At 50.8% G+C, this 27,579-nt stretch overlaps 10 protein-coding genes across 10 annotated transcripts; 5 read left to right on the forward strand and 5 right to left on the reverse strand.

Annotated features, from left to right (window-relative positions):
* Positions 1–891: 891 nt before the first annotated feature.
* PSV08DRAFT_217861 (uncharacterized protein) lies at positions 892–3,863 on the reverse strand. Its single transcript, XM_014219019.2, has 4 exons — positions 3,558–3,863; positions 3,401–3,494; positions 1,957–3,351; positions 892–1,902 (listed from the first exon to the last, which is right to left on the reverse strand). The coding sequence occupies exons 1-4, from the start codon at positions 3,800–3,802 to the stop codon at positions 1,015–1,017; spliced, it is 2,622 nt and encodes an 873-aa protein (XP_014074494.1). The 5' UTR covers positions 3,803–3,863; the 3' UTR covers positions 892–1,014.
* Positions 3,864–3,983: 120 nt separating this feature from the next.
* On the forward strand, positions 3,984–5,486 carry PSV08DRAFT_359972 (formyl transferase; the record flags this gene model as incomplete). Its single annotated transcript, XM_014219018.2, has 2 exons — positions 3,984–4,410; positions 4,460–5,486. The coding sequence occupies 2 exons, from the start codon at positions 3,984–3,986 to the stop codon at positions 5,254–5,256; spliced, it is 1,224 nt and encodes a 407-aa protein (XP_014074493.2). The 3' UTR covers positions 5,257–5,486.
* On the reverse strand, positions 5,198–6,868 carry PSV08DRAFT_359973 (uncharacterized protein; the record flags this gene model as incomplete). Its single annotated transcript, XM_014219017.1, has 3 exons — positions 5,198–6,276; positions 6,326–6,788; positions 6,838–6,868. 3 exons carry the CDS (start codon positions 6,866–6,868, stop codon positions 5,322–5,324), a joined length of 1,449 nt encoding a protein of 482 aa, XP_014074492.1. The 3' UTR covers positions 5,198–5,321.
* A 186-nt stretch (positions 6,869–7,054) lies between these two features.
* PSV08DRAFT_399796 (uncharacterized protein) lies at positions 7,055–9,622 on the forward strand. The gene is made up of 5 exons (XM_014219016.1): positions 7,055–7,302; positions 7,351–7,983; positions 8,038–8,757; positions 8,815–9,151; positions 9,216–9,622. Exons 1-5 carry the CDS (start codon positions 7,122–7,124, stop codon positions 9,475–9,477), a joined length of 2,133 nt encoding a protein of 710 aa, XP_014074491.1. The 5' UTR covers positions 7,055–7,121; the 3' UTR covers positions 9,478–9,622.
* Positions 9,623–11,102: 1,480 nt separating this feature from the next.
* Positions 11,103–13,034, reverse strand: PSV08DRAFT_217872 (uncharacterized protein). Its single transcript, XM_014219015.2, has 4 exons — positions 12,574–13,034; positions 12,340–12,516; positions 11,609–12,153; positions 11,103–11,559 (listed from the first exon to the last, which is right to left on the reverse strand). Exons 1-4 carry the CDS (start codon positions 12,986–12,988, stop codon positions 11,290–11,292), a joined length of 1,407 nt encoding a protein of 468 aa, XP_014074490.2. The 5' UTR covers positions 12,989–13,034; the 3' UTR covers positions 11,103–11,289.
* Positions 13,035–16,755: 3,721 nt separating this feature from the next.
* Positions 16,756–18,721, reverse strand: PSV08DRAFT_275676 (peptide N-acetyl-beta-D-glucosaminyl asparaginase amidase A-domain-containing protein). The gene has a single exon (XM_014219014.2). The coding sequence runs from the start codon at positions 18,698–18,700 to the stop codon at positions 17,138–17,140; it is 1,563 nt and encodes a 520-aa protein (XP_014074489.1). The 5' UTR covers positions 18,701–18,721; the 3' UTR covers positions 16,756–17,137.
* Positions 18,722–19,469: 748 nt separating this feature from the next.
* PSV08DRAFT_275689 (uncharacterized protein) lies at positions 19,470–20,010 on the reverse strand. The gene has a single exon (XM_066092533.1). The coding sequence runs from the start codon at positions 19,831–19,833 to the stop codon at positions 19,549–19,551; it is 285 nt and encodes a 94-aa protein (XP_065949593.1). The 5' UTR covers positions 19,834–20,010; the 3' UTR covers positions 19,470–19,548.
* Positions 20,011–20,132: 122 nt separating this feature from the next.
* Positions 20,133–21,008, forward strand: PSV08DRAFT_244829 (uncharacterized protein; the record flags this gene model as incomplete). Its single annotated transcript, XM_066092321.1, has 4 exons — positions 20,133–20,196; positions 20,295–20,500; positions 20,561–20,740; positions 20,823–21,008. The coding sequence occupies 4 exons, from the start codon at positions 20,133–20,135 to the stop codon at positions 21,006–21,008; spliced, it is 636 nt and encodes a 211-aa protein (XP_065949594.1).
* Positions 21,009–22,909: 1,901 nt separating this feature from the next.
* Positions 22,910–24,027, forward strand: PSV08DRAFT_275694 (uncharacterized protein). Its single transcript, XM_014219011.2, has 2 exons — positions 22,910–23,637; positions 23,696–24,027. Exons 1-2 carry the CDS (start codon positions 23,031–23,033, stop codon positions 23,851–23,853), a joined length of 765 nt encoding a protein of 254 aa, XP_014074486.1. The 5' UTR covers positions 22,910–23,030; the 3' UTR covers positions 23,854–24,027.
* A 2,375-nt stretch (positions 24,028–26,402) lies between these two features.
* On the forward strand, positions 26,403–27,471 carry PSV08DRAFT_275709 (carbohydrate esterase). The gene has a single exon (XM_014219009.2). The coding sequence runs from the start codon at positions 26,522–26,524 to the stop codon at positions 27,344–27,346; it is 825 nt and encodes a 274-aa protein (XP_014074484.1). The 5' UTR covers positions 26,403–26,521; the 3' UTR covers positions 27,347–27,471.
* Positions 27,472–27,579: the final 108 nt, after the last annotated feature.

A 27,579-nucleotide genomic window follows, 5' to 3' on the forward strand; every position in this document is an offset into this window, starting at 1 on the left:
ACGAATTTCTTTCTAATATTAAAATTTTGCCTTGTTCTTATAAATTTATTTCTAGAACCGTGCCCTCTTTATATTACTAACTTATCAGAAAATATAATTTTACTACAATTAATATTTCCTAGCTCTTTTACTCTTTCTTTAGCAAATTTAAGTCGATTTTTAGCTTTAAATTCGTTTAAAATTTGCTTTTTAGTTACAACATTACAACAATAACCTTCTTCTTTTAAAATCCTTTATAAGCTTCTAGTTAATATATCTAGATTATTTTCTTCTAATAATCTTTTATTTTACTTCTTAGGGCTTCTAGTTAAGTCTCTATTAATAGCTCTTTTAACTCTAGAAGTTACCTTTAAAGCTTTGCTTTTTTTCGTTGTTATAGCTTGATTTTTTTCTTTTTTTTTCTTTCTAATTCGAGATATAGCTGAATAAATAGAAGTAGAAGGCTTATTTAATATATTTATAATATCTTTAGTTAAAATATTAGCGTTTAAAAGTCGTTGGATTTCAGCTTCGAAATTTGATAATTTTAGGTCCATTTTAAGAGATTACAGATTTAAAATTTTTTTTCTAAAAGATAAGAATATATACTAAAGGATTACTAAGCTAGATTAGTAATATAGCTTCTATAAGCAATAGCTACTTTTTTCTTTATTTTTTATTTAAATAATTAAGTAAGAAATACTACCTAAATTTTTAGTCACGTGATCTCTATATATAGTAATAATAGATATAATTTTTTAAGAAAATTTTATACTCTTATTAAAAAGATATTCAATCTTTAAATACGTATATTTTAAACTCCTAAGTTTAAGGCTATTTATCTCCTTCCTTATGCTGACTAAGCAAGCACTAGTCCTATCTAGGTAAAAGTAGAGCTTCTTGGCTTTTCAAATCACTAACCTGATTAGGAATAGTCCCTATATTCGCTAAGTTATACTAGTTTAAAAATAGCAACTTTTAGTAACATATTTTTTCTATGTCACCCCTCTGTATAATACCCAACCCGCATTTCCTTCATCTATTCAAACTCAACAAATCCTCCACATACCTCCTCGCATCAATCCCAATCCCCTCGGCCAACCCCTTGGGCCCCCAGCCCGCCGCCGCACCCCCCATCCGCTGACTCTGTGCACTCGCATTCCCACCGCCCATACCCAGCCCGCTCCACACACCGCTGCCAAACCGACTGCCCGTACTCTTATGTCCATGCTGCGCCCCTGGATCCGCATCTCTTGCGCGCCGCACAAGAAACGCTTCGCGCAGATCCTGAGTATTGAACGGCGCAGACGACGCCCCTTCTGTTGGCGTTGACATTCTCGACCCTTGCTCTGATCGTGTGCCGTCACCTTCAAGATCCGATTGCTGACCCTGCCGCTCCCTATACTCGCGATAGTGCAAGTCCGTTTCCTCAGGCACAACATGCGAGGGCGGGAGCCGCATCCAGACGACCCACCAGCCACGACTCGTCTTGCACGTCCGCTCTATCTCGCTGAGACTCCTGCGCGTCGATGCTACTGTCGCGAGCATCTGGGAATGTACGTTGAGCGCATCGAGTCTACTCCAGCCCGCTTGCCTTTCCGCCAGGCCCTCCGCTAAGAGGGTCCCCGGGTCCGGGATGTTGGGGAGACTGGAATGCACGGTCAAGGTTCGGGGATCGAAGACGAGGTCGTAGATTGGTTGCGTATTGGGACCGGCCGTCGGACCGGAGCCGCCGGTGGAGGCTTCGGTTGTGTAGTGCGATGATACTGCTTGGAGGCGTTGGGCAACATTTATGGGGTTTGTGGATTTATCGAGAGAGCGGTGGAGGGGGGAGAAGAAGTTGTGGATGTCGCGGTAGAAGGAGGCAACGCCGAGGGAGTGGGTGCGGTGCTCGAAGAGGAAGACGTAGATGAAGGGGCGGTGCTAGGAAGGGGTTTGTTAGATTTTTGGTTGGAAAAGGGTGGGGGTTGGACTTACTATGTATACAACTGGCCGGAGCCTGGATAGTTTGCTTGTGGTTGGTGGGGGTATGTTCATTATTCGTTCGTATGGCGGTGTCTCGTCTGATTCGACATCTGGAGAACTAGACGAGACGTCTCTACTGTCGACCTCGACATGTATGGTTCGTAGTGGTATTCGGTTGTTCCAGTTGCCTTCGTCGTTCTCGTCGTCGATATCCAAGTCTTGCAGGTCGCCTTTGAGCCCTACAAGGAAATATCCGTTGTTCTCCAGTCGTATTTGTTGCTTTGCCCTCTCTTCTACATGGTCTACGTCTGGTGTTGGTTCAACATATCGCATGGCTTCTGGTGAAGGGCTTCGTTTCCGTACAGGTGCCACCTCAGGCACTGGAGTAGCAGGCTGGGGGCTGTCCGTTGTTTTCTTTCCACCCCACGCTGTGCCGTAACCAAGGGTCATGTACCTCGTCCACGTCTCGGTGTCCCCCAGAGACGCTAACATGGACCTGGATTCTGGCGCTGGTGAATTTTGCTCAGGCTTCTTGTTGTCGACGGCTGCAGCAGCTTTGTCAAGGGAGCTTTCGGTCGCTTTAACTATGGGCGGAGGGATGCCCAGGGGTAGGGCTGAGTTCTGATTTGATGTCGCAAGGCGTGGTCTTTCGGGTCGTGTAGGGCGAAGTGATTCTGGCGTTGGTTGCTCTGATTCGAGTGCAGCCCTCGGGTTCCTTCTCCGTCGTTTTTTTCGATCGGAGGCTGGGTTATCACGCACACCATAGGCGTACTCGCCATAACAGTAGATGCTTTCTACCCAGTGCGACAGGTCTCGCAGCGACTTCCGGCTCACTGCCCCTAGACCTGAGAAGACAACACCGTCTGCAGCCTGAGCGGTCCTCCCGACTCCAACCCACGGATCCAGTTCAGAATCGTCGAGCGTCCGCGGGTCCGTCGATGTTTTGGCTTGCTGCAATGGCGATACTTCGCCGAAACGAGATACCATGACATCAACTAGGCCCGGTGTCCTGCGAGCAAAGTCCTCCAAGACATCGCGCTCACTGCTGCCCCACTCCTCTTCGCCCACGCCCATGCCTAATTCTCCGCCTGCTGCCAGCTTCATGCCACCGAATATGTCCACCGCCGGACTCCCGTGGAGCAGTACGTCCCAATTGGATGCAAATCGTGACCAATACTTGTCGAGGATGCTGCAGAACTTGGTGCGGCCATGCTTGGCAAACATGCCCTCAAGTGTCAAGCCATGATGCAGCTGGAAGATGAGTTGAGCGCGGACGAGTTGCCGGATGAGGAGCGCCGGCGGGCTGACCTCGCGCGAAGAGTATTCGATTACAGGCTCTGTGGTATCGGTACTGGAATCTTTTCGGGTGAGGCCAGAGGCAGCGGGCAGCTGAGTGAGATCAATGGACTGGAGCCATGTTAGTTGGCGGCAGTTGCCTCTACGAGAATGTGCATACAGCCAATATCCACCACCCATTTTCCAGCTCGTGAAGAACAATGCGCGACTTTTCTGTTTCGACCGTATCGACCGGCTCGCCATTGGAGAAGCTCCTATCACCGGGTTAGTGCCAGCGCATACAAAACGAAGCGGCGGCGCAGTGCCATGCGCCCTACTTTGCAAATCCCACCATGCCCTGTGCTAGGCCGACCTGGCGCAGCTTTTCATTCTCCTGATCGCGCAGGTCCTGCTCTTGCTGCGCATCTCCATTTCTGAGCTTGGCGCGTGTCTTTGCGGCCTTCGAGTAGTAAAAGACAATCTGCTGGTCGAATGTTTCGTCTGATGTTCCTAGCGAGGGGTTGTAGATGGCCAAAAACGACAGCTGGGCCGGAATGACCTTGGGCACCGCCGTGGACGACATTCGTGTGTGTATGCGCCGAGGGGGGGCCAGTCGCGAGGCGCGTTGACTAGGCGGGCGTGGTGGCAGGAGTGTGTTGCGTCACGGTTGCATACATGTACGTAGGTACGCAGGAATGTACATACGTAGGTGTACCCTGCCAGCCACCCGCCAACGGTTGCCCGAGACTATTTGTAGATTGGCCATGACCAGCAGAGAGCGATATGACGCCGAACCATATAGGGAGCCAAGGACATGGCCGATTGTCACTGTCATCGGAGGTGAAGATGCCCCACGACATGGCGATCGCAACATGGCCGTGTCGCAGGGCGCGGCATCTTCCGAGCCCATGGCCGACCGTCTTCTTCACCTCCGAACCATGCTGTGGCGACTGCCAGGCTCGATCCGATCTCTGTTGCTCTCCTCGCGGCGCCATTACGTCCCCCCGAGCTGTTCCGCCTCATTGTCTTCACCGCTGCGCATTCTTTTCTGTGGATCAGATGACTTCAGTGTCGCATCCTTGCGCGCTGTCGTAGACGCAAAGCGTCGGGTTCCCCAGCTTATAGATAGCGTACAGGTGCTCCATCGCCCAGCCAAGCCTTCTGGAAGAGGACTGAAGACGTTGAGAGAAGGTAGACACGCTTGTCCATGTGCGACATCAAGGCCGTTGACCCAGTACAGTACCTATCAAACAGGTAGCTGTTGAAGAGCTCAGCCTACCCACCCATGCACTTGATACATTCACGGGTTGGGCACCGCCCACCCCCGTAGACCTCGTCATCGCCGTATCCTTTGGCCTTTTCGTGCCTCCTCGCATCCTCGCCCTGTCTCGCTATGGCGGCATAAATGTCCATCCATCGCTGCTCCCTGACTTGCGCGGGCCAGCTCCGATCGAGCATACCATCCTAAAGCAGAGAAAATACACGGGTGTTTCCATCCAAACACTCCACCCACAGCACTTTGATCAGGGTACAATTCTCGCTCAAACACCGCCCCCAGGCATTGCAGTTCCCCCAGGCATCACATCACAGAAGCTGGAAAAGCAATTGGCGGACGTGGGAGCACAAATGCTCGTAGACGTGCTCGAATCGCGAAAATTCATACCCCCGATCACAGATGCCGGATGGTTCGCTCAATCTGGCTGCCCAACCGACCACGCGCCGAAAATCACAAAAGCTGACCGGTTCGTCGATTTTGAGACAGACACCATGGCAGCCGTTCTTGCCAAACACCAGGCGCTCGGCGATCCATGGTGCGTGCTGCCCAACGGCCATCGCCTGATACTGCACGACGTCATTGACACGGCAACGGCCGCTCGTGCCGACCGCAAACCCGGCCTGTTTATAGAGCCGAATACAACACAACCTATGATCCGGCTTGCCTGCGGAAAAATAGCCATCCTGGCAAAGAGCACATATGAAGGGGGCAAGCATGGCCATGGCAATGCAAAGCTGGTTCGCATACTGGCTGACGGATGAGTGCCAGGATAGCCCTTACACCTGCAAAATTGCCCGTTCACGGCTACCCGTTAGACCATCTACAGTCAATTACCACCGTTATCGCCTTCCCACTCTTCTTTGGCATCTTGAAAATCCTCAATCTCCTTCATCACTCTGACACTCTTCGATGTCGCCGATACCTGATCCAAAGCAGACAGCAAACCCGCGGGGTCTGAGACCTCGTAGAAGAGCTGTCGCACTGATTTGGAACTGCCCTCGACAGTTCTGTTTAGCATCTGTAGCAAATGAAGAAATCCTTCATCAGACTCTGCATCAGGTGTGGTATTCTTGATTAGAAGAGACAGCCCCTGTATCCAGCGTTCAGTTTCAAACTTTAGCTCGCTTGTCTGCTGCTTGCCCTCTGATAGGGCTCCGAAGAGGTAAAGTATGCCATTATAGAGATCTCGGATAGTCGGAGTGGCAGGGGTCAAGAAAGATGGCTTCTGGACTTTTTCCTCTGTAGAGTGATACTGCCTGAAAGTCTCATACTCCTCTTCACCAAAAGCACGGCGCCTGGCATTGAGATCAACGATCTCTGGAGGTAAGACTATCTGGCCTACAGCACTCGATAGCTCGTTTTGAACCTCCAGTGTATGTTGGTGGTTCTGGAATGGCGTCTCCGCAGCTCCAGCTGACAATATCACTCTCTTCACATGCCCACCAGGTGGTCTGATTGGCAAGACTGGGTTCAGATTCATGTCTGCTGAAGCAGAATGTAGCGCATAACTCGCGGCAAAGCCATTGCCTTTTCTAATGGGTGGTGGACCATGTGAATATGCAGTGATAAACGCAGAGTTACTTGGTAGTACCACTGGGTCTGGTGGGGTTTCAGGGGCCTTCTTCGCACCCAGATGGGCCTGTGTGAGCATGTTGCGGATATCCTCAACTATGCTTCGGACTGAATCATCTGTTTCTGACTTTTTCAGCACTTGCTCTAACAACCCATGCGTTTTCTCATGGCTCTGTGTGCTTTTTTCGTCTGCGAGGGTAGAGTTTGCCCTGAGCGGTTAGCCTCCGACTGATTTGACAGTAGGGATACAGAAATTACCAGATCATAGAAGTCAGTATGAGATTGATCGCATCAGTATGCGACTTCAGCTTCTCGCGATATTGCTGCAGCGACTGTTTTTCATAGTCCCACCGCACCCTATGCCAGTTGACTTGGATGCTTTTCTTCATGTCGTCTAGCGTGCGCAACTTTGCTTTGCCCTTGTTGGCCGCTGCGTTCTCTACAGCTGCACTCTCAACCGAACGGTACTTCTCCGTCGTGGTTTCTAGTTCTTGTAGAGTAGACGCGCAGGCGTTTATCATCGCATCCAGCTTCTCTTTGAATTTTGCTCCTCCATACCGATCTGGTCGTGCAAGCAGATCCTTGGAAGCTTCTCCCAGATGGTCCAAGGCGCATTTTAGGCTGAAAAGTACGTCCTCGAGTTCTTTGAGATCGCGCGAGGCTGCCTTCCTTCCAGAACTGATGCTTGAGTAGAGACCATACGCTAGTTGACTGAGGAGTACTACACATCATTAGCGTCCTTGTAACGTCGTGCGAAGCGACTTGCTCACTAATATCCCCAATTGAAAACCCAAACGACATCGTTTCTTTGTTTCTTCTATGGAGGAGTTGAGACCTGAACGGCAATGGCCTGGTGACCACGCTGAACACCACACAAGGAGGCGCAGTTGTGCGGCTGATGCGACCCCGCTTAATTTTAGAGGCCGGTAGTAGTCATCAAGGCTGAAAACACCTTCTCAGTCTGGCAGGCACCAACGCTCTTAGCTTGAACTCCATAACCTATTCAGCGCCCCTCATTTTCTTGTCAAGTTTTCAATTTCTCAAGACTGCAGTAATGTCGTCAAATGCGCCTGCAAACCTCCGCAGAGTCGTCGTCGAGGGTCTGCAAAAGATCAAGGATGTCGAGCAAGATGAATGGGCTGTCACTATAGACCAAGACTCCGGGTTGTACACCGTCTCTATGACATTGGATGAAGACGAGCTGATGTGGCTCGGACTTTGGGACAAATTTGAAGGTAGAGCATCTGCTGTCCTTCTCTTTTCATCATCTTGACGACAATTAGAGTTCGGCTTCGCGACACCTAACGTGATGATGAATGGCGGTACCAAGTATCAAAAATCGACACCGGAATTTCTAGTGAAGGAGCACAACGAAGTCCTTGTGGTAGCAGACGATCAAGCTTCGACTCCCACCACGATAAAGATCAATGAAACCCTGATATCACACGCAAACTCACACCATGTTCCACCCCTCGAATTCAGAATCGATGAACTGAGTATTTCCCGGCGTGTATTACGAGACAACCGTGGATTTTGCGTAACATTTGAACGAACTGTACGCATGCCTGACGATAACAAACTACACCACCTCCCCTCTTCATTAGGGCGGTATGAGCTCTTCAGTGTAGACGCTTACTCAAAGCGTCTACCGCAAAACGTCAGAGAAGCAGGTGGTGTCTTCTTTTCAATGTGGCAGAGAGAAGCCATGTGGCTCAACTTCCAGCAAGGCTCTCACAAATACGCAGTACGGGTCTTCGTCGGCCATGTAAATGCCATAACTGGGAAAGAGATGCACAGGGGACCAAATGAGAAAGATGAGAGCAAGTTGCAGGACTATGTCGTCATACCTGGACAACAATGGCTGGATGGTATTTGTGTAGCTCCGGGTATTGTTCGTCAGTTCGTTGCCATGCCATGTGAGTGTGCAAAGCAAAACATTACGCAACACACGCACTTACTACTGATCACAGTGGGTTCTGGGTACACTGTTGAAGGCCAGAAAACTTCCGAAGAAAAGCATGGAGGACTGCAGCTCGAAGTCACGCCTGAAATGATACAAGGTGAACGATTGTGGTCATACGCAAAACGACATTACATCACATTCAGAGGTGGTTACAACTACGGTAGCGATGGGCTAAAAGAGTCCTACACCCCTCGTGAACTTGGTTGCAAAATCGGGGACGTCCTGAGATCATATCCGAGTGATAAAACCTACCGAACGCCTTTCCGAATTCGAGATTTGATAACGTCAGAGGTGGAAGAAACGAGCGAGAACAAGTTTCTCCAAAATACCGATCCATCTTCGGCGGCTCTTGTTAAACTCAAAGCTGATGGCCGTTTCATGTCTATACCTACCCCCATGCCAATGTTGACGCGCCCTTCAGTCTCATTCCAAGCATTTAAATCAGGGCCATATCAGGGATTGGGTGCTCCGCCCACGCACAGTTACCCAGAGCCCCCCTCGAGGTTATCGCCCCAAATCGACTTGCAAGTACCCATGCGAGCAAGCCCTTCTGCAAGGCACATAAGGGATAGTATAAGATCTGATTTTCAGTCCCTCGGAGATGTAGACAAAGGCATCACAATGCATGCTAAGACAGAGAGCGAAGGCAGAAAAGGTTTGATGGAGCTTACCGAAACCCAAGTCAAAAACATCAAGACCATGGGCTTAGCCGCTGGAGGAAAGTTAAGTACGTCATACGGTCTCTTTGCCTTTCCTTGCGGCCCTTACTAACAAACAGTAAAAGTCCAAGATATATACAAAGACACAAATCCCGCCACAACATGGAACCACGCCGCAGCACGCATCATCCACGTGCACATGCTTGATCCAGAGAGCTGCGAAAAAGTCACACACATTGTTCCTCGGCCTCCACCCATGGACGTGAAGAGGTACGCCAAGACTGGCGGTCAGTTCTGGGTTGTCGAAGAGAAAGTCGATGAGCGACTTGATGGCGGAGACTTCAACAACGTCAAGAGTGTCAGCCAGATGGACAAACACGTGGGTATAACCACAGAACCTGAATTCAACCCGGTAAGACCAAAGATGTGTACAACGTGTGAGATGCGACTGTGTGATTGCATGTAAGTGCCGCGTTCACTGACCCCTCTTCTCTCTCCTTCCCCGTACTAACAAATCAAATCATAGCGTACGCCCCTGCGCCCACCAATTCTGCAATACGTGCATCAAAGCAATAGAAGAAGGCAGCGCTACCGAATCTGATTCCCAACAAGCAGCTCCGTGGAAATGTCCCACTTGCAGCACCCCCGTCTCCCACGTCGCCGGTTTCTCCGCACCCATGAACCTACCAGGCGAGGAACCCATGCCCCGCACAAAGGTCTTTGTGAATGTCCTCAAGGTCGAAGACGGGAGAGCGAGATTCACCACCGTGCAGAAGTCCAGGGTCTAAACGTCTAAACCCTTCATCGTAGTCAATCTCGGTACCAGGGGTCAAGAGATGCCGAGCATGGAGAAGAAGGAGCAGGAAGCATACCAATGAGAAAAATCAGCCGTTTGTCATAATTCTATTTCTTAATGCAACACTATATCGATCGTACACGCATACACTACCAGGCCAAAAATTATCCCTGCACAAACAAGTGAATACGAAGTCCACCCCCGCAAATACTTGAGACTCCGCCCCTGCCCCATCCCCAGCTAGTTTCACACCTGCATGCACAGTCTAGGGTGCAATCATGCACCTCGGATGTTGCAAAGTCAAAAAAAAAAGAATCCCTACGAGTCAAGAACTGCATATTCCGTATGCCCGAGGTAATTCGGGTATACACAAGTTCGGCAAGGATAGATCGGGCTCTCAAGAGCTGATTGTGAGACGAGGCCAATGAAATGACGGGACGGACTAGGAAAGAAAGAAAAGGCTCTAAAAGTGTATTGGAACAACCGACTGAGCCATATACTTGCATGCATACTTAGTAGTACAACCCATGACAACAATCCAAGGGGTCCATGCAAAGTTTTTTTTTTAAAAAAAAAAGAGGACCATCAACGTTCTCGTGCCGTAGCAGCCAGCTAGAGCATTTTACTAAAACAGACGGACGTGTGTGTATCTCAGTAGCCCGGTGCCAAAAAAAACACCCCATTGTTACACACTTAGACCAAACTAGTGTAGCGATAACGCCCATGCAGCAAGTTTATTAATCAAAGTACTGTGTAAGTAACAAGGGCATGTTGTTAGTATGTCGGTAGGTGTCAAGACTAGTAGCTAAAAAAAAAAAGGCAATGGTAGGGAAAAGACGGCAAAAAAATACCAACTCCCCCGGAAAGGCTCGAACTTTCAACCTCCTGATAAGCTACTGCTGTAACAGTCAGACGCGCTAGCCAATTGCGCCACGGAGGAAGGATGCGAAAGCGCTGAGTGCGCTTCGGTTTTGAGTTGTGATGAAAAACTCTCAAATTTTATTGTATATATTCAAATTATCAATCTTTCTCTCCCTGTGGTGTTCTAGGGCAGCTGGAAATATCAACTCAACATTTCTTTGGGGGGGCTAATACATAATGAGAGGCTGGAGACGGCGGACCCAGGTCTTGTTAAGCGAGGAGGTGGGGCTTGGAGCATTCCTGGCTTTCTTTTCGGGAAAATCTTTTGTGAAATTACAACCGTCACGAAAATTAGTGTTTTTTTTTCTTCTACCAAGAGTGGGCTGGGGTGTTGTGGTGGGTTGGGATGGGGTTGTTGTCCTCTTCTTTTGTTCACGAAAGTAGTGGGTGTTCAACTACTACTACTGCTACTACTACTACTACAACAACAACAACAACAACAACAACAACAACAACAACAACCACCGGCGGTTTCGAGATTGTGTGTGGCTGCTTACATGAACCCCCCTTGCAATACCGATGAAGACATGTGCAAAAGACCGGTATGTTACATGTAGAGATTGCGTTTGGTGGTGCATGAAGGGTGAAACGCTAGTGTGCGGATTTGGGTAATGGTTCAGAAAACCGGCATTTTATTTTGCGTTCTTCGTAATTAGTGAAAGCATGCGCGAAGCCCATCGGTGCGTGTTCTAAGTAAAAGGTTTGATTGTAGGATTTACTAGTCATACGTCTATCATTATGCATTTGCTCTTTATATATCATAGACATGTAATTTAAAAAAAAATCCATCCAATCTTTCCCCTATGTAAATGCCAGGTACTGTCATCAGAAAAAAAAATCATCTCAAGGACCTGATATGTAAATCCGTATCGTCATGGTCTCGTTACTCATTACCATAACCCGGAGCTATAAGCCCCATCTCTTCCTCTCCAGTTCCCCTCTCCCTTGGCGCAACCTTGTTCGAATGCTCCTTATTCATAGCAACATAAATCGCGGAGCCTAAGATGAGTGAAGAGCCAATGATGGAAACAGCGCCTGGCGTTATGCCCCAGATGAGCTTGTCAAATGTGAGAGCGAACAACATTTGCATGTACACCATATTGGTAGCACGAGATGACTTTTCATATTGCAGGCCGGCTGCTAAGAGAAATTGCTGGGAATGTCAGTTGAATAGTTTTGAAGAAGGAAACTATGAAATGTACCATGATGAAGCCGCATATACCAAGGAATATCAGGTAACACCAGTCTGCGAGGTTGCTTGGAAGTAAAAAGCCGACCCCTGGTATGGTAAGCATGGCTACAATACTGACAATCGTGCACCAGGCCCCAAAGTAATTGACAGTGAGAAGGGGATGGGCACGTTTGCCAATCCAGCGAATAGTCGTATAGGCGCCAGCGGCTCCAAAAACACCGAGCATGGCTACCCCTACTGCAATTGCTCTTTGCTTAGGAGTTACAGAATCATAATCTGCGCCCAGGCGGTCCGGCAATTCAGTCGTTGTGTTCGCAAGAAGCGAGTCTGGGTTGGCGCTGACAGGCGATACCACATCTGGAGAATGGGAAAGAGCGGCAAAAAGGGAAACGGGCCGTGCAATCAGAACAACGCCGAAGAGCGAGACATAGGCTGCGATCTGTTCCATCCGGGTGAACGGTTCGTCAATAAGGTAGGAGCATGCCCAGCATGCAAGACTAGGCGCAAGAAAAGTGATGACTGTTGCATCAGCAAGGGGAAGATACATTAAAGAATCTGCGACAAGTCAGCACTGTGATCTATCATCAAGGTTTATGAATACTATAGTAAAAGTCGCCAAAAGAAAAATACAGACAAGGCACCCCAAAATAGGTACAAAGTCCGAGACTAAGCCAAGTCGGAAGTCTTTGAACAAACCCTTGCACCCACATGGATAACATATGAGTGGAATTCATTACTTACAATACATGCCGAAGACTCCAAAGAAGCCAGTCAGACCTCGGGCTATCAGTAGCGGGCGTACTTCCTTCATACCGAACGGAAAGTGCTCCGTCTTCTTGTACCACATGTACAGAGAAGAGCATAGTACTGTAATGCTCATCCTAGCAAAGAGTATTTGGAACGGATGATAGCCATTGCCTATGTTGCAATTAGCAAAACATGCCGACTTGAACTCAGACCCAAAGACAATTTTACCGTTGTTGCCTTCCATTTCCAGCATGCGGGTTGTGACATTCATCAGTGTGCCAAACAGCTGCGAAATCAAAACGAGAGCCAAACCTTTGTTGACTGTCCACGAAGCTTGTATCTTGCCCTTGAAAGTCCGTGGGGGGCTAGGCGACCGAGAAGAGCGTCTCCCATGATAAAAAGGACTACAATCTGGGGTTCGGCCAATCCGTACATTGTGAAAATCGTCTATCGAAACCAGGGAGGGATCTGGGGAGGGCACGCGAATTGCCCCGCAATTGACCGTTAGTGTATTTTCGGCCTTATCTCCGGGTTTGAGACAAGGCTCAGCTACGAGTCTAGGCTCTTGATGCTGCTGTGCAGTTTTACCATTGTCTGCATTGGATTTTGGGGGTGTTGGCTGGTCCATGGTGTCTGGTGTCATGATCCGGACAGATGGATGGAGGTCTGTGACGAGGAAATTGAGACATAGTGGAAACTGAACGAAAAGGTGGTGGGTTAATCAGCTGTAGACGCCACGCGGAAATCAGGAAGGCGGCAACCAACTCAACGAGTCACAATCATCGACAACGCAGCGGCCCCCACAGTTCCCCATCTTTTCCCGTTGATTGCCATTGTTCCCCATACGTTCGTTCTATGGCGGGCGCGCTAGTTCGCGGAAAAAAATTCTATGTTAAATCAGGAGTGTACCAGATAGCTCAAGTCCATTTCGTAGCGACGGATCATAACTCGCCGTGGTTCCAGACGACGTCTCCATGATGACGTCTGTTCATACACGTGACGACACGTGATGTAACATGACGAAATCATCAAGCATATTTTTCTTTGGTCCACAACCATTCAATCCAAGCAAGGAAATGACGATAGAGTCCTGGATGTTCCGTCGGTGAAAATTGATGGTAGGCTATCTGGGTCTGGATCTCAGAGTTACCAATAGCCGTGTGACCGAGAGGCGGCGAAATCGGATCTTACTACTTCATCTACCAACTATTAGCTTCTCATCTCTAGAGATGAATTATACGGATAAACAAGGTCTTTTTAGCTCAGGCGCTTCACTAACGCCATTTGCATAGCCGTACAATTGTCTGCTGATCAACTCACATATTAGACAAGTATTCTGTAGTAAGCCCTGGTCCATTTCTAGACTAGAACACCATCACTAACTCTAAGTAGTCCATTTGTTTTGGCTAGGTGTAATATCATACACAAGACATACAAGTAAGCCCTGCTCGCCCGTAATCTGGTCCAGCCTCTTTGTCTTGTGTAAGCAGTCGGTCTGGCTAGAGTAATCCGGCCGGCCCTTCTATTGATTACCGCAAGGCCAAACGCACCCGTTAGCAAGCCACGGGCATTTGCGCCGAGGGCACCGAAACTTGAAGAAAATAAAGTTTCCCTAAGGCTTTGGCATCAAGCAAGCTTCCTCCCCTCCCCCCCCCCCCAAAAAAAAAAGTGGGCTGATGTTCTTCTGACGATCGACTGTTCATTACTTTTAGATCTCCTTTTATTCTCGCTACAGCATGGGGGATGCCGGGAAATGAGGCCCAAGAGTCCCTGCAGTACGTGCATAGTTTGGTTTTCTGGGGGAGGTGTTCAAAACAAAGTCCGGAAAATGTACACGTTGTATTACCGCATGATGCGTGCGGAAGTGGGGAGGGGTTGCTCATCCGATCGATGGCTTATGGTGCTGGACAGTCATGCACAGTGAAGTGACACGACCAGATATGTGACTCGCTCATATTTCGTGCATGCACCGTCACAGAGGGACCATTGACCTGATATTGAACGAAGGCGTTTTCTGTTGTGATTGGTCAAGGCGTATAACTGCTGTGGTGGCGAAAGAATGGGGGACGTGAGCCGTAGCTATTCCCAATCCAGGTGGAATATGGCTATCGTCACTTGGTTGCTGGTGGCTCAGTATACAAGGTTTCTCAGCTGCGACTCCAGCTGCACACAACAAACGATAATGCTCATAATACCAACGAATAGGAGGCATATATACTAAGTATGTAATGTATGTGTGTGTATGCATGTTGCAGCAACAACGCTAGTCGGCCGTTTTCGATAGCGGGCCGCGGCATGGTTTAGACGTCGAGCGGCGTGCGGTCATCGCTTTCACGCTCAACACCACGAGCTGCCACATTGCTTGCCTGCCTCCAAACCCTATTTCTTTGTCATAAAGTACAGCTGAATCGCCTGTGCCGACCTGTCAATTCCTTTACTCGTCCGCGTCTCCCAGCTATTCCGAACGTTAAATATGGGATCTCCATAGGGTTGAGAGTAGGCGAGGATTAGAATCGCGACAGCTGTCAGGAGCGATACGCGAGTTTTGTCTACCGATCACAGCACCATCCTGTATCTGCCAAGTTCGTATATGTATGTAGTTAGCTGCGAGCTCCAACAGTGGCTTACAACCGACGACCGAGAACCCGGATGGTGACAGGAAAGGGTATCTCTTGAAGGGGCATTTCGGATAGACAATCAAAGTTCGAGGCGTGTTCGGCATCCATGGCTAGAAAACACGGCAGTGTGGACCATCCCCGGCGTGCCGTGAGAGGCTGTGGAATTCGCCCTTTTTTTTCGTAGCGCCGGGACGTGATCCCGTCCAATGGCCATGGGTGTTTTTTTTTTCACCAGATTCGGACTGCATTTCCCCAATACGATTGATCTGCCTCAGGGTAGTACGCAATGCGCGTGAGCCAAGCAGGGCGCGGGAAAAGAGAGTTGGGCGGGCTGTGAGGACAAAGTGGTGAACAGTGCAGGGCCGGAGTTGAGTTTTCCTTTGATGGGCAGAGCCATACGTAAGGTGATGATGCCGAGGAGCAAAACTCTAAAGATTTGGAGCTGCACCCCCTGGAGCCGGAGGCCGCGGGGCCCCTTCAGCTCGTGTCGCGTGAGGTAAGTATATGACCAGGTCGACATGATGCATGCAAGGCCTGGCAGCAACGCGGCCGTGTGCGTGGTCCAAAGCACATTTCCCGCGTTTCAGGCTTGCCACGAGGGGACGCGGCGCCTGCACGGATCCACTGCAAATCTCCCGCTTACACGCACCCCACGGGAGCGCGCGTCAAAGCAAACGACGACGCTGGTGCTTGTGCTTGGGGGCGCCGGACGAGCTGCAAATTGCCCTTAAGCGCGCCAATGCAGCTACCGCCATGTTCGCCTCGCCTGCAATTGCCCGCAGAGAAGGCTTCGTTGCTTGCTGTGCGCTTGTCCGCGGCATGTCATATTATAGCACCAATTAAGGCACATACTACATGCGACCTAAGGCGTCTGCTGTGCCTGCTCCCATTCCCCACATGCTCGCCTTTGCTTGTGCCTGTGACCGGGTTTCAGGTGAGAGCCTACTTACTCACACAAAGAGCCCGGCTATAGCAAGGGCCGCCATTATCGCGCCAGCTGCGCAACAGACGACATGCGTACCAAGACGGGGACCGCTTCGCAACGCCACAGCACTGCAGGCCTAGTTTAGAAAAGGAGAGCACAACACAAGCAATGCCGTTTCGCTGTGCCGCATGCGTTAGGTTCTGGTTACGTCCGACGCGGTCAAATACTGTTAAATCGGGTCGACCGCAAAATGCTCTCCGCTCTTCCCCGATGCCTGATCATGATGTACAGTACATACATGTGTATGTGTAGCCCCATCACAAGTCGCCGTCGGGTACATGCAGCCTCGATTTTCCGTGCATCCAAAAAAAAGATTGATATCGGAGTGGGGAGGGGTGTGTGTGGAGCGGCAGCTGCATGAACATGGACTCTCAGGTGGCAGATGCCCTGGTGTAAGCGAAAGTTTACACGCTTGCTAAGGCTTTCGCCTAGAAGACTACTGTGCTTGGCAAGGGCCTGTTCTGCATATAATAAGATTTGCAAATTGACATACTGTGGAACTTTGTAACCCGCAACCGATGTCGTGGTCAAAGAACACGGAGATTTAGGGGCGCAGCGTGACGCGTTTTTGGCTAAAGAATGCACGAATGCCCAGAAGCCAGACACAGAGTGTGGCGGAAGGGAGACAACTAATAATATCCGTGCTTTTTTTGGTCGTATTATTATTATTATTATTTCCTCTGTGGATGCATTCGCTACAGCCGCATGCCGTCTGCGACAGGGACACCGCTTTTGAATGGTGCATTCGTAAGAGCCACCTTCGAATCGGTAAGATCGGCATGCTTCGATCGCAAGAGCATGATCCATAGCACGACCAACACCGCACATGGCGTTTTTTTTTTGATTGCTGATCAATGGCGTAGTGTGACAACGAAGATGTGTGCATGTACTATACATGCGGAACTACCAAGCTTAGCGAGCTACTATAAATGAAGAAATTGAAAGACATCGCTTGCAAGCGCATTGCCTCTCCCCCCCTTATCCCAAAGCGACATGACAGTTACCGGTTTATTACCAGACATAAAAATTTTCATGGTACCAGCAGAAAACTGCCCCAAATGCTCCTGCTCGCATGCTATGCCGTATTCTCTGCCCATCTAAATGTACTGCGTACACGGCATCGGTAGACTTTCCCAGGCTACTCCCACACTGCTCTTCTCCTACTCCCCACCTTCGTCAAAGTTCCCGCCTAAGCGGGTCTCCGCCCTGGTCTTGCCTTGATTGGCTTTGCCGCAAATTCGCGCGCCCCACCGTGACCGGCGCCATTGACCTCCTGCCCACGGGCAGCGGAAAAGGTGCTTTGACCGTGTACTTGACCGCCGTAACTTTCACTGTCATACACGACCGATTCGTTGGCCGCTACAATACTCCTTTTGTATAGTTCCTGACAAAGGGGTCTTGCTGACCAGACTTGCCCGGCTACGTCGGGGACACGTGTGCTATCCTGGACCACAATTCTCTCATGTGCACTGCCAACGCCGCTAAACGTCATATGCTGCTCTGTGTTACTTGAGCTATGCGAATTCCGTTGTAGAGGCTTGGACAGGCGATGTGCTGTGCCATTCTGCGAGTTGTTCATCTTGGAACCAAGAAAAGCACGTCTGGGAGAAAGCGCTGTTGGCAAGCGAGTATAGTCAAACGTTTTCCAGCTGTTAGGAAATGCTAGGTCACCCAGCTGCTGCATCTGTTTTCCTCGCTGCATGCTTGCATCAATGCTGACACTGTCATCCACTGCGGTCTGGTAAGACCAATGGGCCCGAAGAGGATACTCGAAACTCTTCGAGTAACCCGCTAGTGTAGCTTGTTTACCAGCAGTAAACTGGCGCACAACTTGATCGTCTCCCATGTTGCTCAACGTGCCATTATTGGAAAAAGTCAGGTTCTGGCTCCATATGGCCGTCTCTCGTCCATCGGCAGTATCCAATGTCGACTTGACGTATATGCTGCGTGATACTTGGACTGAGTAAGCCAACGAGGAAACACCAATCGTGTCTTGCTTCGTTGCAGACGTCAGTTGAATAGAAGCGACTGAGTCCAAGACGGGTCCCGTTCCCGTTAGAGGCTTGTTGTTTGCGTCAAGCCAAACAAAGACTTTGCCAGTGACGACCCAATTTGATTCAATTGCTGTTGTGAACGTGCCCGTGCCATTTCCATCGTCATCGATGCCAAGAACTTGGATTTCGAATATATGACTTTTGCCATCGTTGAGTAATGGGATGAAAGATGTAATGTCAATTTCGTCTTCTTGGAGGTCGAATGCATCAATCCCTGCTACTGGTCGCCATAACTCTGGGAGAAAACCTCCAGTAAAGATGACTGGAAAAGGCCAAGCAACCCCAGCCAACTGCCCATCAATAAGAAGTTGAATCTCCCGGAAGGGCGAGTGGCCATATAGCAATGTGTGTCCCCCAAAAACACTCGTGTCGGAAGAGAGTACGTTGGTCCACCAGAATTCCTCGGCAGCTTGTCCGCAAGCGGAGATAGTCACCACGGCTTTCTTGGCATTTCGCGGCAACATGATGGTGTCGACTGCTCTAGTTTCCGGCACAATAAATGCGCTTGGGGAATTATCGACAGACCTCCGAGCAGAGATTGGAATGATGACATCTGCTGGCTCAATCTCGTCTTCGGCAGTAAAGAAGGTTGCCGTCAGTGTGGTATTCCAGCAGCCAGTATATACATCATCAACAAGGTTTCCTAGGTCGAAAATGATTCTATGTGGCTTCTTGAACAGGCTCAAATAGCCGCTCATGTCTTTGACGTAGCTCCAGACGATGCCCGTCTGCGTCGGCTCTGTAGTCGAAGTCCGGAAAACCTCAGTGTCATCAAGGAACATAAGGCCGAGCCTGTCAAACTGTAGGCCGGCGGAAGTGACCGTCAAGTTAAAAGTAACCCTGTTGAAGCTGCAGTCGGGTGGGTTGTATTCACCGATAAATGGCTGACCGTATGAGTAGGCAAAAGTGTGCTTCATGATAATCTGTTGACATCCGTCCATTGGACTGAGGACTGGCGGCATGGGCTGTAGGCACTGAAGTAGGGGAGGGTGCTTCCTCGGGCCCTTGTGAACATCGGCGGATTGGGACAGGGTGATTAGCATTAGAAACATTGTTATGAGGACCGAGCTAGGTGTTGCTCGTCCAAGTGACGCCACGGCCAGTTCTATGAAATCCACCATAACGCCATCCAAAGAGTCCATCGCTCTCGTAACTCCGACCATGCATGAAGCCCCTGTGTCGTTTCGAGGACTGGTCGGCAGCGGTAGGATGCTCAAAACGCCGTAAACTCCGTACTCCGAGGTATCTTGCGAAAGAAACAAAAAAAATAATCCAGGTAGATAGGTGCGGCGCCGAAACCCAGAAGAAGCAAACCGGATTGATTTATGAGTGATTTCTGACGAGTGTGAGCGGTTGTACTTGGCAGTAGGAAGGTGTTACGTACCTTGACAATCAATAGAGGGCCAGGCGGCGTGTCGTCAAAAAAAGGGATAAAAAGTTGAGACAGTAATGGTTGCAGCCAAAGTTAAATACTGGCACGGTGCGAGAAGGCTTGCTGTGGTTGTGGTTGGGTGGGGCGGGAAGAAGAAGAAACGGGGCGGGCGGGCTATTGGGTGCCCTTGTGATTGTCCCAAAAGCGCCTAGTGGCGTTTCGTACGATCTCGTTGTCTCCAAACCGTGTGCGGTAGTAGTTCAAGAGGGCAAACTCGTCTGGAGGAAGAACGTAGGATCCGGGATGAGCGTTTAGTTTTGCCCAGACTTCGGCAAGGCGTTTTTCGAGAAATTGAGCCAGGCGCTGGTCGACACCACCTTCACTGTTCTGAGCAACGTTGACGGCCTGGCCAAGGGAGAGGTAGCCGTGGCCGACTATATGCTCAGTGCTGCCACCCATGTCTGCGGCGGGATTGTTGGTAGCAATGGTGAGCGAGATGGTGGTAGTGCAGTGTAGTGAAACACGAGGTCGATTGGCTGGCTGGCTGGTGCAAGTGCAAAACGAGAGAGGAAGGAGCGAGTTGAGTGGGAGGAATGTAGTAGACTGAGCGTTGTGCAAGAGACGGATGGCAAGATAAGGAGCGTCGTGTTTAAAATAGGGTCAAGCAAGAAGGCAATGCGTAGTAGTGTAACACAAGGCATGGACGTAGCGCGGTCAGTGGTATATATAGTAGAGGGTATTAACGGGCAGGCACATCGATGAGACGAATCCACGTGGAGAAACAAGCAGATCCCAAGCAAGAAGCTCATGCAGCTGGGCAAGGTATGAGCCTAGACGAAGCCTCAAACAGTTGGCTCCGGGAGCGTGCCGTTTTGGGCGCTGTCAAGCTGTGAAGCGAAGGAATGGGTGTAACACACCAGAGTGCAGCATCGTCCCGCCGAACAATGTGAAAGCGCGCGCCGGGGCCCTGGGCGGCAGGGAAGTCGCCAACGGCGCCGAGGAGGGCAGGGGCAGGGGCCTGACAGGGCAAGTGCCAGGGGGCCCAAGAGGGAGCAAGCGCGAAGGACAAGAGGGCAAGGGCGGGCAAGGGCAAGGGCCGGGCAGGTGCGAGCCTGGTAGCCTGGTAGTGAGTAGTCAGTAGTGGCCTGGTAGGGCAGGGGCAGGGCAGATCAACTCCAGAGTTTAGCCGAGCGGGCAGGGGGTGGGGCAGCAGCAGCAGCAATGGGCGCGACGCTGCTTGCTGCGCCGTTCAAAGAAGGAACCGCCCTTGTGCCATGTCTTGGGACAGCGGCAGCAACAGGAACTGCTCGTGACCGGCCGCCAATCAGCCCGCACCTGCGACTGCAACGACACCGACCAGGCCCAGGTAAATGAATAATGGTGTCCCCGTCACTCGTCAGCTCAGCACCTAAAGTCGGCCTCAAGGTTTGAGACTGGTGCGGTTGCAGGGGGGTGGCCACGACCAAAACTTTAATTCTTCGACCTGCAAACCTTCGCATGGCCTCGCAATCAAGTCACCGAGCCGTGCTGCAACTGTCTCTGACGCGGTTATAGGAGAATCCAAAGGGGCGAGCAACATGCCTGCAAACGACAAGCACCACCACCACTCACTCGCCCATACCGAGTCCTACTAAATCCCTCGTTACTAAACACTTACACATCCCCGCTGCTGCACTGGCTGACTGCCCCTCGGGCAGACGGTCGGCCTGGCTAACTGACTAATTGGCTGCCTGTGCCGTCATACCCTGCATCCTCTCTCCCCATGAGGCAATTCAGCATTGCCAACAGCCCCCGGAATGGAAGCCTCCCTCGTCGCCAGGCATGAGCTTGCTACTAACGAATGAGTCGCCGACTACAGAGGCCAGGGGCGTCGTGAATGAGACCTTGTCAGAACGGATTAGGCTAATCAAGACGTTGGACGCTGTTAGAGGCCGGCTGTGTCCGTAGGATTCCAACGCCCTTCACCACTCCCATCCACTCGTTCCAAGACCTTTTCGGTCCCAAATGGGCGCCCACCCACTCCCATTACTCGGACACGAGCCCATGCTCGGCCACAGTGACAAGGTACGCAGTCGTGAAACGGTCGTGTTGGGCAAACTTGGGTAAATGAAGTCCTCTCCTGTTCCACAACGGGGGCCATGGCTACCGCCGAACAGGTTTGCGAACAGAATCCGAACGTGGGGCCCGCACTGCTCATTCCCTATACACAAAACTACGCCTGCTGCCCCGCAATTTAGAATTCGCTATGCATCCTCGGTCGACTGGACTACGGCACGCGATCGTCGATGCCGGTGCAATAGCCCAAATCCATTGTCATAGTAGTGGTATTTGTACACACCATACTACGCACTCACACGCGCGTATTATAGTACTAACGACTGTAACTATGTGGCCAGCACCTTGGGGGCGGCCGCGCCACATGCCTGGGTTGGCTCAAGCGCGCCCGGAAGCCTGAATGACCGGCCCCCTGGTAAAGTACCGTAATGGTGGTCGTAATAAGCAAGCGAGCGTGAAGGAGTCGACTATGCAGCCCATGCGTGTGTGTGTGTGTGTGTGTGTGTGTGTGTGTGTGTGTGTGCGCGCGCGCGCGCCCCGCGCCCACGTTCCGCCTGCAACGAGACCATCCGGCTAGGCCTATTCAGACGAGGCCTGCAACAGCTGTTTGGGAGGGAAACACGCTTCCAGAGTTCCAGACGAACATCTTGGCTACACACCGGCTAATGCATGCTGATGCTTCTGTCAACCACCTCTGCGCAAAGCTGCGCAAGACGGCAGTAGCCTGGTCTTTCTTGCTGCTTGGATCATGGTGCTAACGGCAATGCGCCGCCACCATGGTTCCCTGGAGACCATGCGCTTTGATGGAGGGAGATTGGGGTCCGATTTGGCAACCACAGTCGAAACGTTCCTGGGTCTTTGACTTCGCTTCCGCCGCCACCTATGCCTCACACCACCAGGGAACCTCGATCTGCTGTCTCGTCGCCTTCCGCCTTGCATTTCAGACCCCATCTCATCACACGCCTGCCCACCTCCGCAACTCGGGGTTGAAGCGTCGAGCATGGCCGTGTCACCGAAGCCGAGTGTCTGCCCATTGTACTTCGTCCGGTCATCAACTCGCTGCACTTTTGGAATGCCGCCACCCAAGGAAGGTCTTGCGTGTCCTGTCTTACCCTGCCCTGCCCTGCCCTTGTCCGGTCTTCGAGACGAGGGCATGCATCCGACAGAGCCGTCATCCGCTGCCAAGATGTCTTTGATAGTCGCGCGGCTCAGCGTCGTGCGGCTCCGTATCGGACCCTCAGCGGTCGATCGCGGGCCGGCACTACATTGTCCACCTTGGGTCTATTCTCGGGCACATACAGATGGAACATGATATTATTAATAATCCGCACATCATCTGGTGGTTCAGATGGGTCAACCCACACTCTTGCGGTCTCCCCGAGCGGAATGGAGCGCTCGGCAGCGGAACAGTTCTCGGACCCGGCAAAACTATTTTTCCGGCAGCATACCCCGGCCCAAAATCCCAGGCTCCAGTGACGCTGCGTCGACGTCGGTTTTGGCATGAACTTCTGGAACACCACACGCTGTATCCGAGTCTGAAACGACTGACGCCCACGTGAGTAGCGTTTCACTCACCTCTACCCTCCTGGGCCACTCATGCAATGAAGCCACGCGTCGCACGCATCGGGCCTGACCAGCTGCTATTCGCCCGCCTCACTGCCAGAAGCCGCACAATACAGCCAGCACCACCCTTCTTGCGCAACTTCTTCACCTCCACCCCACCCACGACCCGGTTGCGCTCCATCAATGAGACTATCGAGAGAAGCGCCCTCTCCCTCTTCCGCTGCCAGCGCCCCGCTCTCGCCCGCCGCTTCCGCTCCCTTCGCTTCAAGAGTGACAGGCCCAACGCCCAGTCGCACAACCCCACACCCCACTTAGGTAGCCCAGAGCCAGCTCCTTCTGTATCGCAGCGCCTCAAGAAGCTTTCTCGCGAGTATGGCTGGACTGCCCTTGCCGTATACCTGGGCCTGTCACTCCTCGACTTCCCCCTTTGCTTGTTAGCAGTGCGCCTTCTTGGAACCGATAGAATTGGCCACTATGAGCATGTGCTGAAGGATGCGCTCTGGAGCGTGGTGCGCCTAGGTTTTCCCAATGCGGGTAGAAAGCCAGCCGAAGCAGGTGCAGATGAGGGCGTTGCAGAAGCCATTGACAGAGACGGTTATGTGGAAGCTGGAAGGGCTGCGGGACACAATGGTGGCGCAGACGCTTGTGCGCAAAACCCCTCCTTCTATTGTGAACAACTGGCTGTGGCTGACAAGTATTGCAGCAATCTGGACCCAACTTGGTCTAGCCTACCTTGTTCACAAGTCTCTAATCTTCTTCCGCGTGCCATTGACTGCCGCTGTGCTGCCCAAGGTCGTAAAAACCCTGAGGAGCTGGGGGTATAATATTGGCACGAGGAAGCCTAGATCCCCACCCGCCTAAATTTCGGAATCGGCCAAGCGTCGATGGTCGTCTGACAACCGCGACATAGACAAAGGGCTCTATGAGAGTCCTACATGTAAAATTTAATGTATTCACGACTCTGTAACAACACACACACACACACACACACACACATGTAGGATATGGATATGGATATAAGACAAGCACCCTTTCTATGTTCTGTCTCATGCGCACCTACCGACACGGCGGTTTTTGTCTTCGATCTCACTCTAGGTACTCAAAGCCCAATGCTGCACTCTGATGAACCCAAGCGTACAAGCGAGAGCGTTTCATTGTTGCACCATGGCTCGCCAAAGCCTGTTAGCTTACTTAGGCAACCAGCAGAAGCCGCCCCCACATCTTCATCAAGAAACTTAACAAGCCGCCCTTTAGCTGAAGCATTTGTCAGGAGATACACTCATCGGTAGATCTGAGTGGCATGGCAAGCTCGCAAAGCCAAGCCAAGCCAGTAATCTAGTCCCCAGTGGGCAACCGAGAGGGCAACGGCCCTAGTTGCCATGCATGACATACATGTGCCGATCGTAGCTAAACCTTATCTCAATCATAAATGACACCAATTACATTGTGAGGGTGGTGCCGGAGATGCAGGTGGTGGGTTGCCGAAGCTAACCCTGTGAATCGGAAGCCGGCGCATACGAATGAACATTGTTTAGCTGTAAGCTTACCCGAGCTGCGGTGTCACATCCCGCAAACCTTACCCAAGTGTGCGGAACTACTGCGACAAGGTTCATGCTCGTCGGATCAAGGTCTCACCCCGTTCCTCTTCGTGTATATCGGCCCTTTTCATGTCGAAACCCTCCTGGTTCTTGGTTGCCTCCTGGCACTTTGAAAACAGCCGCTTACCCTGTTTGTACCCTACGCCGTTCCCACCGATCAGAAATAAGCACTTTGATCCCGGACCAAATGTTTGTGAAACTTTGCCGCACTTGTCATCCATAAACTATATTCTCGCCAAAGTAAAATGCTATTTTGTCTTCTCGAGAATCCGATACCGTAATCACCCGACCTGGTGTAGGATAAACTTTACCCCGTGTTGTTGTATACGCGTCGCCCATGTTTTGGCAGCGTCATCGTTCGACGTTGGGCAAGGCGGTCGGCGCTCAAGCTACCACTTGGATTAGGCCCAGATGGCTCTTCTCCGAGCGCTTATTTACTATCGCCTTGATAGGCCTGATGGCAAGTCCCCAATGCTACTATAGGGCATTGCGGCAACCCGCACCCGATGAAACACCAACAGTCGTCCCGTCTCTCTTCCTAAATGTGGATGAACGGGGCCTTGCTCTGTGCCGTTAAATATCGAATCATGCGGTTTGGTCGGCCAACTTGCATTTGCGGATTAATCATCGGTGACACATACAAGGCAACATTTCGCGCCTCATTTTTGTACAGCACATGGTCAAAGCAATGCCTGGACTGGCCAAGTTGCAGAAAAAAAAATAACCCCACGTCGCAGAACGAGGTGAAAAATTTCGAGACGAATTTCAGCTATCACTTTTTTCTCAAGTCTCACATCCCTTGCACTGATCAACCGATCGGGGTACGCAGGGTGGAATTCGTGCATGAAGGGTCCTGGATCTACCCATCCAAGTTGGAATTTACACCGAGACGCACATGATCAAAGTCACTATGCAATTCTAGTAAAAGATGCGCCATCTGAGGATATCACGCAACATCCGAGCTCTCCCGCTCACCCGCTGACCCGGTGCTTCGCATGGTGCATAATAACGGGACCGTGGTTCAGAAACCCCGTATTATGACACGGGTGCATGGACTTCGTGGTCGCAGTATCAGCATCATCGCCATCGCATTACGGGCACACCCTCAGGCGCTGTTTATAGTGCGACTAGTTGCTACCATTGCTTCCCCACAATAGTTATCACAGAAGCTATATATTGGCAATACAATATGTGTTAGAGCCACCATAGGGCATGACTGACCCAGTCAGCAGGATTGTATCGTCAGCCACAAATATGTATGAACGCAATGAGACCCGAGTAGCCATTCAAAATAAGGCAGCCAGGTCAATTAAACGTCCACGATGTCGTTCTCGGAACATTCTTAGAGGGCTTATATCGAAGGTAGGACTATTCGACCAAGCGTGACAAATTGGTTCCTGGATCTGCATGTACGTGGTACACCTGCGATCGAGATGAGGTCGCCGTGCGTTCATCAGTGAAGGGGAGAGAGTTTGATTGGAGCGGGCGTGTTTGAGGAACTGGACAGCATAACTCAAATTTGCCTCGTACACGTATGCGAATCAGACTGCGGTGGAGAGCATACTTGTCGGCTAACTGTACCCTCATTCTGTCAGAATACAATCGATACAAACATTAATATTGACGTGAGGACACTCGTTGAAATGCAGTTGTCGCATTGCGAATGGAGGTAGAAGGATGCTAAAGGTAACGACAGAAAGTTTTCCAGCAGAATTCCGCGATGCACGGTTGCACGTGCCGGCGCTAATACTCATCTGGTATCCTTGCAGCTGCCCCCCTCAACCATCCTATCCGCAACCAACTCTCACACTCAATCCCAACATCCTTAGCCATGTCGGCTTTCGCCTGTGAACCCACACAGGAGGTTTCTCATTGAAATTGTCAATTATGTCCTGTCTCGATCCGGAAATTCAACCGCGAAACGGCATATCATGCCCCGATTCCCCTTGCGCATCTTCCGCCTCCCCTACACCCGCGCCGCACGCCGGCGACGCATGTACACGATGCTTACCGCTATTTGCGTGGTAATTACATTCATACTGCCATTCTACGTCATTTACAAGCCTCCAAACCTTCTGATCCGCTATTTCCAACAAAAGTGGCCAGATGTGCTATGGCACGTGCCTGCTTCTACTCTGCGACGAAATGGGGAAGAGATGGATAAAGTCGTTGCCTTGACGATCGACGATGCTCCTTCAGAATTTACGTTGGATATTCTCAAGGCATTAGGAGAGAATGAAGCAAAAGCAACATTGTTCGTCATCGGAGGCCAAGTTGGTGGCCGAGAGACCATTCTCCAACACGCAGCAAAAGCAGGAATGGAATTGGGAAATCACGCCATGCATGACGAGCCATCTCGTTCCTTGACGCAAGCAGTTCTTGAGTCAGAAGTTCGACAAGTAGAAGGATTTATCAATGGGACCTATGATGCTGTCAATCTGCCGCATCCACCACGATATTTCCGACCTGGATCAGGCTTCTTCAGCACAAGGATGCGCAGACAGATTAAAGAAATGGGCTATCAGATGGTTCTGGGTAGTGTCTATCCTCATGATCCGCAAATTGCTTACCCGAGTGTGAACGCACAGCATGTACTGAGCATGGTGCGGCCTGGGAGTATCATCATATGTCACGATCGGCGAGAATGGACGGTCGTGATGCTGAGAAAAGTGCTCCCAGAGCTAAAGAGAAGGGGCTATAGAATTACGACAATCTCTGGGCTGCTCGAGGCAGCAGGGAGAAACAAGGCGACTTGATGCATTCAACAGGATGTTGCAGAAATGGAAGATTAGTGTTGGACATAGCGGTTTACGTGTTCGATGTGAACACCTCAAGAACGACTAAAGATGATGAGATTTATAGCTATGTATCTCTTAGGGAAGAGTTCTCGTGCTCAAACAAGCCTCCTATTGCATGCGTTGACGTTCAAGGCAATGCAGGGCCTTGGTCTCAGGAATCCGAGTAGATGCATTGAGGCATGCCTATCGCG

This window comes from Bipolaris maydis (genome assembly GCF_028858645.1).
Source record: "Bipolaris maydis strain C4 unplaced genomic scaffold PSV08scaffold_3, whole genome shotgun sequence".
NCBI lineage: Eukaryota > Fungi > Ascomycota > Dothideomycetes > Pleosporales > Pleosporaceae > Bipolaris > Bipolaris maydis.